The 11100-nt window shown below is 38.0% G+C and overlaps 1 protein-coding gene across 1 annotated transcript; it reads right to left on the reverse strand.

The window, feature by feature from the left end:
- Positions 1–532: 532 nt before the first annotated feature.
- LOC130980993 (proline-rich receptor-like protein kinase PERK2) lies at positions 533–1015 on the reverse strand. The gene is made up of 2 exons (XM_057904636.1): positions 955–1015; positions 533–849 (listed from the first exon to the last, which is right to left on the reverse strand). The coding sequence occupies exons 1-2, from the start codon at positions 1013–1015 to the stop codon at positions 533–535; spliced, it is 378 nt and encodes a 125-aa protein (XP_057760619.1).
- Positions 1016–11100: the final 10085 nt, after the last annotated feature.

Consider the following 11100-nt stretch of genomic DNA (forward strand, 5'->3'; position numbering starts at 1 on the left):
ACCTCACAACCTTTCCAACAATATTTTTTTGTTAGAGTAATATTGGTTCAACTCTTACAGCATTGGAAATTCATGCTACTCAAATGTGGGGCCATTTAAAGTGGGATGATGAAAAGTTTGAGGAGTTTACAAAGGAGAATAGGTTAATGGAGGTTCTATATTCTAACAACAGGGAAAGTAGAGTTAAATGGAATACACTTGCCTTTCATGTTCTTCCATTGCTGCCTATTACTGAGTTCTTGTTTTCCAACGTTGGTTTTATGAAGGAGGTTATGGAGTGGACTATGCCTTGTTTGAATAAAGATGGTGTTTTAGAAAAATTGAAGTGGTTGGTTTATGCAATGGAAGGAATTTATGATAATAAAGGTGCATTGAAGAAGATTAGGGAGTTGACAATTTTTTATGATGAAGGGAACTCATTGAGCAATCTGTTATGGTGGCTGCACAGCAGAAGAGGCCATAGTGAGTCATTACAAGAGCAGCAAGGTTGGCTTTAATAGCTGAAGAAGTTGGCTTTATTGATGTGATCCCTCTAATGGCTGAAGAAGTTGGCTTTATTGTTGGGAAGTAGAAGCGGTGGTGGCGTTGGTGGTGGTTGTTGTGGCGGAGGAGTAGTGGTGGTGGTGGTGGAAGGAGTTGTCGGGAGAGAGAACCTCCATTGGGTAAAGCTTTGGGAGGTTGTGGAGGAAGAAGAAGAGGTGGAGGATTCGCATGAGTTGCGAAGGTTGTGAGGTGGTTGTAGTGGTGGCGGCGGTGGCGGTGGTGGAGGAGTGCTGGGGACGGGTGGTGAGTGGAGGGTGTTGCCGGTGGGGTTGAGAACAGTTTGGGCAGGACGGGGGTTTTTAGTCCCTGCAACAATTTCTAGTGACACGTGGCACCTACATTTGACAACTCAGCCTCCACCTGACACGTCATCCAGGCAACCTGTTCGCAATCGGTCACAGGGGTTGATACATCCACTAATGTTGATGGTTGAGGACCTGGTTGAGGTTTCTGGATGATAAAGGTGCGACATGTCCCAATTTAAAATGCCCAGGGGCCGGAAAGGGTATTTACCCCCAAAACTCCAACATATTCTCCATTATTAAGTAACAATTATTTATTTTATGCTCTTTTATTTTTCGTAATTCAAACTGATAATTATAATTGATATCCTAACTAAGAATAATAAAATAACCATAGCTTGCTTCAAGCCAACAATCTCCGTGGGATTCGACCCTTACTCACGTAAGGTATTACTTGGATGACCCAGTGCACTTGCTGGTTAATTGTGTGAAGTTGTAAGAAATCTTGATTTTGATATTGGCATTACAATTTCGTGCACCAAGTTTTTGGCGCCGTTGCCGGGGATTGTTCGAGTTTGAACAACTAAAGATTTATTTTGTTACTTAGATTTGGAATAGAGTATTGATGCTATAGAGTCATTAAATCTGAGTCCTTGATTTTCTTTTCAAAAATTTTTTTTTCAAAATTATTATTTTTCTTTATTAATTTTTAATTTTTAATTTTTAATTTTTTTTCTTTTCCGTAAGTTTAGTTTCTTGTTCTAAGTTTGGTGTCAATTGCATATTTTATATTTTTTCCTTTTAAATTTTCGAATTTGTGTTCTTTGATCTTCAAGTTGTTCTTGTTTATTTTTCTCATTTGATCTTTAGTTTTTCTTGTTTTGTGTCCTTTCTTGTTTTTCTTGTGCTTTTCCAAAGCATTAGTCTTCCAAAAGGAATTATCCCTCTTCAAAACAAGTGTTACCTTTACAACTCAATTGGCTAGAGCATTGGCTTATGTTCTTGGTAATTGGATGTCTTCTTTTTAAAATCTTTTTCAAAAATAATTTTTCTTGATTTAGTCTTGTGTCAAACTTTAAGTTTGGTGTTTTCTTGTTAATCTTTCTATAATTGTCGAAAATTTTATTGTGGTTTTCAAAAAATTTTTAAGTTTGGTGTTCTTTCTTTTGTTCTTATTGTTCTTGTGAATCTTCAAGGTGTTCTTGAGCCTTCTTTATGTTTTGATCTTAAAATTTTTAAGTTTTGTGTTCCTTGGTGTTTTTCCTCCAAAATTTTCGAAAACAAAGAGCATTAGATCTAAAAATTTTGAGTCTTGTGTCTTTTGTGTGTTTTTCTCTTTCATCAAAAAAAATTCAAAATTCAAAAAAATATCTTTTCTAACTATTTTTAAGCTATATTTTTGAATTTTTTTATAAAAATTCAGATTTCAATTTTAAAATTTTTCAAATCTTATCCCTTTTAAGATTTTAAATTTCAAAAAAAAATTAGTTGTTTCTTGTAAGTCAAGTCAAGATTTCAATTTTAAAAAATTCTTATCTTTTCAAAATCTTTTTCAAAATCAAATTTTTTCTTTTCTTTTTATTATTTTCGAAAATTATTTAAAAATATTTTTCAAAATCTTTTTCTTAATTTTATTTCAAATTTTCGAAAATTTAGCTAACAAGTAATGTGATTGATTCAAAAATTTTGAAGTTTATTACTTTCTTGTTAAGAAAGGTTCAATCTTTAAATTCTAGAATCATATCTTTTAGTTTCTTGTTAGTCAAGTAATTAATTTTAATCTCTCTCTACCCCACCCATGCTGAAAGAAAACAACAATGGTAGAATGAGGACCACACACAAGCAAAGCAGTGAAAGGGACAGTAACGACACCTACCTCACCAATCAATGTTGTTTGCCAAACCGTCTAACTTCTGTCAAGAGCGCCATCCAACAACCGTCTACGTCTCCGTCAAGAGCTTCGTCAGCAACCTTGTCACCAAGAATTTCACCAGTCACCACTGCCTTGATGGAGAAGAGAGTTGTCTGCTAGGGTTTGGAATGTAATTGTATTACAGAGTCAAGGGGTCTTTAGGGGATAACGTATAAGGCGCGAAAACAAACGACGTCTGGAACCCTCAAAATGCCATCGTTTTTGTGTTGTTGGCTATGACAAAAAGGCCCCTGTCCATTTCATCTAGCCACGTAGGATTCCATCTTCCACATAACCATCCGAGCCATCCGTGTCACTCCCTTGCCTTCACACCTCAGCATTTTTCGTCGACTTTTGGCCGTGAAAGTGACGGAGGGACCGGATTGGCAGACGGAGTACAGGGTTAGGGACCGTATTGGAACGTGTTTTTGGTTAAGGATCGTCTTGACATTTTGGGAAATGGACAGGGACCGGGTTGGTACTTTACTCTAATTTTAAAGATTAAATTTTTTTTAATCATATCTTTTTCTCATATCTTTTATATCATATCTTTTTAAATCATCTCTTTTTCAAAAATTTGATTTCAAAATATCCTCTTATCTTCTTATCTTTTCAAAAGTTGATTTTCAAATCTTTTTCAACTAACTAATTAACTTTTTGTTTGTTTCTTATATTTTTCAAAATATCCTAACCACTTTCTCTCTCCTCACTTTTTCGAAAATCTTCATAAAATATTTTTAAATTCTTTTTTATTTTATTTTTATTTTTATTTATTTTTATTGTCGTCTTTATTTTATTTTATTTTATTTTATTATTTCGAAATTTTTAAATAAATAAAATAAATCCAAGTCATCTCCCTTTCTCCATCATGGACCTAAATGGAAATGAACAGTCCAGAAGGACTCTGGGGTCATATGCTAACCCTACTACTGCTTCATATGGGAGTAGTATTGGTATACCCTCCATCGGAGTCAGTAGTTTTGAGTTGAATCCTCAGCTCATTATCATGGTGCAGCAAAGTTGCCAGTATTTCGGTCTTCCACAGGAAGAACCTACAGAGTTTCTGGCACAATTTTTACAAATTGCTGATACAGTACATGATAAGGAAGTAGATCAGGATGTCTACAGATTCTTACTGTTTCCATTTGCTGTAAAAGACCAAGCTAAGAGGTGGTTAAATAACCAACCTAAGGACAGCATAAAGACATGGAAACAGCTGTCAGAAAAATTCCTGAATCACTATTTTCCTCCAAAACGGATGACACAGCTAAGGCTGAGCATCCAAGGCTTCAAACAAGGAGATAATGAATCCCTTTATGATGCCTGGGAGAGATACAGAGAGATGCTAAGAAAATGCCCCTCTGAAATGTTTTCAGAGTGGGTGTAGTTAGACATCTTCTATTATGGGCTTACAGAAAGAGCTCAGACTTCTCTAGACCACTCAGCTGGTGGATCTATCCACATGAGAAAGAAAATTGAAGAAGCTCAAGAGCTCATTGATACAATTGCCAGAAATCAGCACCTGTACCTAGCAGTGAACCTTCCATGAAAGAAGAGGCTAAAACAGTGACTGTTAAACTCAGTCCTGCAGATCAAGATACTGAATTCAATCAGAAATTAGATTTTCTAACAAAATAGTTAGCTGAATTCAAGGAAATATTACAAGAAACAAGAATGGCTAATATGAATATGGAAGTACAGTTGAAGCAAACAGAACAGCATTTATCAAAACAGATAACAGAAGAATGCCAAGCAGTTCAATTAAGAAGTGGAAAAACATTAAATACCTTACTTCAAGGCAGCAGAAAGCCAAGAAATGAACAAACGGCTACCCAAAATCCCTCTGAGGATAATCAGAGCCCAGAGAGGAATAATGCTGGCGCTGAACGCCAAAACCATGCTCAGCCCTGGTGTTCAACGCCAGAAACAAGCAAGGAATTAGCGTTGAACGCCCAAAGGAAGCACAGTTCTAGCGTTCAGACACCAGAAACAGGTGAGGAGTTGGCGTCTAACGCCACTCCAGCTTCCACCCCTGGCATTCAATTGCTAGTGGGAGATCAGACACATACAAGTGCTGATAATAACCCTTCTAAAAAGGCTTCTCAACCCACATCTGTAGACAATAAACCTACAACAACTAAGGTTGAGGAATACAAAGCCAAAATGCCTTATCCTCAGAAACTCTACCAAACGGAACAGGATAAGCAATTTGCCCGCTTTGCAGACTATCTCAAGACTCTTGAAATAAAGATTCCGTTTCCAAAGGCACTTGAGTAAATACCCTCTTATGCTAAGTTCATGAAAGAGATCTTAAGTCATAAGAAGGATTTGAGGAAAACTGAAAAAGTTTACCTCACTGAAGAATGCAGTGCAGTTATCCTGAAAAGCTTACCTGAGAAGCTTAAGGATCCCGGAAGCTTTATGATACCATGCACATTAGAGGGTACTTGTACCAAGCAAGCTCTATGTGATCTTGGGGCAAGTATCAACCTAATACCTGCATCTATTATCACAAAGCTTGGTTTGACTGAATAAGTTAAACCAACCCGGATATGTCTCCAACTTGCTGATGGCTCCATTAAATACCCATCAGGCGTGATTGAAGACATGATTGTAAAGGTTGGGCCATTTGCCTTTCCTACTGACTTTGTGGTGCTGGAAATGGTGGAGCACAAGAGTGCAACTCTCATTCTAGGAAGACCTTTCCTAGCAACTGGCCGAACCCTTATTGACGTCCAAAAAGGGGAAGTAACCCTAAGAGTCAATGAAGATGAGTTCAAGTTGAATGTTGTCAAAGCTATGCAGCATCCAGACACCCCAAATGACTGCATGAGCATTGATATTATTGACTCTCTGGTAAAAGAGGTCAATATAACTGAGAGTCTCGAATCAGAGCTAGAGGATATCTTTAAAGATGTTCAGCCTGATTTGGAGGAATCAGAGAGAATAATAGAACCTCTGAAAATCCCTCATGAAGAGGAGAAACCTCATAAACCCAAGCTCAAACCATTACCACCATCCCTGAAATATGCATTTCTGGGAGAAGGTGATACCTTTCATGTAATCATAAGCTCTACCTTAGAGTCACAGGAAGAGGAAGCACTAATTCAAGTGCTAAGGACACACAAGATAGCTCTTGGGTGGTCCATCAGTGATCTTAAGGGCATTAGCCTAGCCAGATGCATGCACAAAATCCTATTAGAAGGTGACGCTAAGCCAGTGGTTCAACCACAAAGGCGGCTGAACCCAGCCATGAAGGAGGTGGTGCAGAAAGAGGTCATTAAATTACTAGAGACTGGGATTATTTATCCTATTTCTGATAGCCCCTGGGTAAGCCCTGTCCAAGTTGTCCCTGAGAAAGGTAGCATGACAGTGGTTCCTAATGAAAAAAATGAACTGGTTCCTACAAGAATAGTTACAGGGTGGCGTATGTGTATTGATTATAGAAGGCTCAATACAGCCACCAGAAAGGATCATTTTCCTTTACCATTCATAGACCATATGCTGGAAAGACTAGAAGGTCTTGAATACTACTGCTTCCTGGATGGATATTCAGGTTATAATCAAATTGCAGTAGATCCCCAGGATCAAGAGAAAACAACATTCACATGTCCATCTGGAGTATTTGCATACAGAAGGATGCCATTTGGCTTGTGCAATGCACCTGCAACCTTTCAAAGGTGCATGCTCTCAATTTTCTCTGATATGGTGGAAAAATTTCTGGAAGTCTTCATGGATGACTTTTCTGTATTTGGAGATTCATTCAGCTCCTGTATTGACCATCTAGCACTTGTTCTAAAGAGGTGCCAAGAGACTAACCTGGTTTTAAACTGGGAGAAATGTCACTTTATGGTGACTAAAGGAATTCTCCTTGGGCACAAAATTTCAAACAAGGGAATAGAGGTGGATCAAGCTAAGGTAGAGGTAATTGAAAAATTACCACCACCTGCCAATGTTAAGGCAATTAGAAGCTTTCTGGGGCATGCAGGATTTTATAGGAGGTTTATAAAGGATTTTTCAAAAATTGCCAAACCTCTAAGTAATCTGCTAGCTGCTGATACGCCATTTATCTTTGATAAGGAGTGTCTACAGGCGTTTAAGACTCTGAAAGCTAAATTGGTCACAGCACCAATCATTTCTGCACCAAACTGGACATTACCATTTGAACTGATGTGTGATGCCAGTGACCATGCCATTGGTGCAGTGTTGGGATAGAGGCATGACAAGCTTCTGCACGTCATTTACTATGCCAGTCATGTTTTAAATGACGCAGAGAAGAACTACATAACCACAGAAAAAGAGCTACTTGTAGTGGTTTATGCCATTGACAAGTTCAGATCCTATTTAGTGGGATCAAAAGTGATTATGTACACTGATCATGCTGCTCTTAAATATCTACTCACAAAGCAGGATTCAAAACCCAGACTCATCAGATGGGTGTTGCTTCTGCAAGATTTTGATATGGAAATAAGAGACAGAAAAGGGACAGAGAATCAAGTAGCAGATCACCTGTCCTGAATAGAACCAGTAGAAGGGGCGTCCCTCCCTCTTACTGAGATCTCTGAAAACTTTCCAGATGAGCAACTCTTTGCCATCGAGGAAGTGCTATGGTTTGCAGACATTGCAAACTACAAGGCAGTAAGATTCATACCCAAAGAGTACAGTAGACAGCAAGCAAAAAAATTAATCACGGATGTAAAGTACTATCTTTAGGATGAACCATATCTCTTCAAGAGATGTGCAAACGGAGTAATCCATAGATGTGTGCCTAAAGAAGAAGCACAGAAAATCCTCTGGCACTGCCATGGATCACAGTATGGAGAACATTTTGGAAGTGAGCGAACAGCCACAAGAGTCCTCCAATGTGGCTTCTACTGGCCTACTCTCTATAAAGACTCCCGAGTGTTTGTACTTAACTGTGACAGTTGCCAAAGATCTGGCAATCTGCCTCACAGTTATACCATGCCTCAACCAGGGATCTTGGAGATTGAGTTGTTTGATGTATGGGGTATTGACTTCATGGGGCCATTCCCACCATCATACTCAAACACTTATATTCTGGTGGCAGTGGATTATGTATCCAAATGGGTAGAAGCTATAGCAACACCCACTAATGATACTAAGACAGTGCTGAAATTCCTCCAGAAATACATCTTCAGCAGATTTGGTACCCCTAGAGTATTAATCAGTGATGGGGGCACTCATTTCTACAATAAACAGCTTTACTCTGCTTTGGTTCGATACAGAGTTAGCCACAGGGTGGCCACTCCATATCATCCACAGATGAATGGGCAAGCTGAAGTCTCTAATAGAGAACTTAAAAGAATCCTGGAACGGACTGTGATTAACCATAGAAGGGATTGGGCAAGAAGCTTGGATGATGCTCTGTGGGCATACAGAACAGCATTCAAGACCCCTATAGGGACCTCTCCATACCAGCTTGTGTATGGAAAGGCATGTCACTTGCCAGTGGAATTGGAACATAAGGCCTATTGGGCAACCAGATTCCTAAACCTTGATGCCAAGTTAGCTAGAGAAAAACGATTGCACCAGTTAAATGAGCTAGAGGAATTTAGACTCAATGCTTTCGAGAATGCAAAAATTTACAAAGAGAAAGCAAAAAGATGGCATGATAAGAAATTGTCATCCAGAGTCTTTGAGCCAGGGCAGAAAGTTCTGCTATTTAATTCTAGGCTCAAATTATTCCCCGGGAAATTGAAGTCCCAGTGGAGAGGACCATATGTGATTACAAGTGTGTCACCATATGGATACGTAGAGCTCCAAGATAATGATTCTAACAAAAAGTTCATTGTTAATGGACAAATAGTCAAACATTATCTTGACAGCAATTTTGAGCAAGAATGCTCAAAACTGAGACTTAACTAAAGCTCAGTAATAGTCCAGCTAAAGACAATAAAGAAGCGCTTCCTGGGTGGCAACCCAGCCATTTACAAAGCTTATTTGTTAATTAATTGATTTTTACAGGTATATGTCAAGTATCTTCAAGGTAAAATAGCAACTGCTTAAGTTCACAGAGTTACAGAAGGAGTCAGAGGATAAAACAACAAAAAAGGAAGCTCACTGGTGCGAAAAAGCCAGTAAAAGCTGTTTTGGGCGTTGAACGCCCAAAAGAAGCACCTACTGGGAGTTTAACACCAGTAAGGATAGCCATCTGGGCGTTAAACGCCAGAAAGGAGCATCTTCTGGGTGTTGAACGCCAGAAAGAAGCACCTTATGGGTGTTCAATGCCAGAAAGAAGCAACAGCTGGGCGTTGAACGCCCAAGAGAAGCTGCACATGGGCGTTAAAACGCCCAAAACATGCAGCGTTTGGGCGTTTAACGCCAGGATGGTGGGGATGAGGTAAATTCGTTTTTACTTCAATTTTTTTTAATTTTTATGTTCCAATTCATGATTTCTTACATAAACATGTTACAAATTCTCATCCTTAAATTCTAAAAATTCCAACTCTTTTTCAAATCGTTTTTCAAAACTCATCTATCTTTTTGAATTCGTTTCAAATCCTTTTTAATTTCTTCTAATATCTTTTTCAACTCATCATATCTTTTGAATTTCGAAATTGCCTCTCCCTCTATTCCTCTCCTTTCCTTTCTTTTGCTTGAGGACAAGCAAACCTCTAAGTTTGGTGTGATTTGCCATGATCACTGAGCTAAAACTCATCAAAATCATGGCACCTAAGGGAACAGGAAGAGCAAGGATATGACTTGAAGGAACTGAAGCGTCAGAAATTATCTATTGAAGGATCAAGCACCCCACAGACTAGAGGAACACATACTTCCCAAAATAAAGGTTGTTGAGTCCTAATCTTTCCCTTAACTCTATGATAACTGTTCTTATTATGAATTTACCTTAGAAGTTATATATTAGTAGTAGTAATTAGTATCTCTATTTTGATTTTATCTCTAATTAAGCTATAATTTATTTTTCTCATTATCATCAAACATGAATAAAATAGTAGATTTTTAGAATAAAGAGGCAATAATTTTTTTCGAGTTTTTAATAAGGAAAATTCTAATTATTTATATGTGGTGGCAATACTTTTTGTCTTCTGAATGAATGCTTGAACAGTGCATATTTTTTATATTGAATTTTATGAATGTTAAAATTGTTGGCTCCTAAAAGAATGATGAATAAGAGAAATATTATTGCTGATCTGAAAAATCATGAAATTGATTCTTGAAGCAAGAAAAACCAGTGAAAAAAAGAAAAGAAGAAAAAAAAGGGGGGAAAGGAGCAAAAGAGGTAGAAAAAGCCAATAGCCCTTTAAACCAAAAGGCAAGGGTGAAAAGGTTCCAAGGCTTTGAGCATCAATGGATAGGAGGGCCCAAGGAAATAAATCCAGGCCTAAGTGGCTAAATCAAGTTGTCCCTAACCATGTGCTTATGGCATGCAGGTCCAAGTGAAAAACATGAGACTGAGTGGTTAAAGTCAAGATCCAAAGCAAAAGAGTATGCTTAAGAACTCTGGACATCTCTAATTGGGGACTTTAGCAAAGCTAAGTCACAATCTGAAAAGGTTCACCCAGTTATGTGTTTGTGGCATTTATGTATCCGGAGATAATACTGGAAAACAAAGTGCTTAGGGCCACGGCCAAGACTCATAAAGTAGCTGTGTTCAAGAATCAACATACTAAACTAGGAGAATCAATAATAATATCTGAATTCTGAGTTCCTATGGATGCCAATCATTCTGAAATTCAAAGGATAAAGTGAGATGCCAAAACTGTTCAGAAGCAAAAAGCTACTAGCCCCGCTCATCTAATTAGAATCTGAGCTTCACTTGAAACTCTGAGATATTATTGTTTCTTAATTTCTTTTTATCCTATTTTATTTATCTAGTTGCTTGGGGACAAGCAACAATTTAAGTTTGGTGTTGTGATGAACGGATATTTTATACGCTTTTTGGGGGTAATTTCATGTAGATTTTAGTATGTTTTAGTTAGTTTTTAGTAGATTTTTATTAGTTTTTAAGCAAAAATCATATTTCTGGACTTTACTATGAGTTTTTGTGTTTTTCTGTGATTTCAAGTATTTTCTAGCTGAAATTGAGGGAGCTGAGCAAAAATCTGATTCAGGCTAAAAAAGGATTGCTGATGCTGTTGGATTCTGACCTCCCTGCAATCGGAATATATTTTTTGGAGCTACAGGAGCCCAATTGGCACGCTCTTAATTGGGTTGAAAAGTAGACATCCAAGGCTTTCCAGAAATATATAATAGTCCATACTTTGCGCGAAGATAGATGACGTAAACTGGCGTTCAACGCTAGTTCCATGTTGCAGTCTGGCGTTCAGCTCCAGAAACACGTCACGAACCAGAGTTGAACGCCAAAAACATGTTACAACTTGGCGTTCAACTCCAAAAACAGCCCAGGCACGTGAAAAGCTT

Source organism: Arachis stenosperma, chromosome 5, assembly GCF_014773155.1.
Source record: "Arachis stenosperma cultivar V10309 chromosome 5, arast.V10309.gnm1.PFL2, whole genome shotgun sequence".
In the NCBI taxonomy this organism is placed as follows: domain Eukaryota; kingdom Viridiplantae; phylum Streptophyta; class Magnoliopsida; order Fabales; family Fabaceae; genus Arachis; species Arachis stenosperma.

Bases quoted from the DNA above. Each gene is read 5' to 3' on its own strand.
- LOC130980993 (XM_057904636.1), bottom strand. From the start codon at position 1,015: ATGTCGCACCTTTATCATCCAGAAACCTCAACCAGGTCCTCAACCATC. The intron at 850-954 runs GTATCAACCCCT...AAATTGTTGCAG, and splicing joins AACCATCAACATTAGTGGAT to GGACTAAAAACCCCCGTCCT.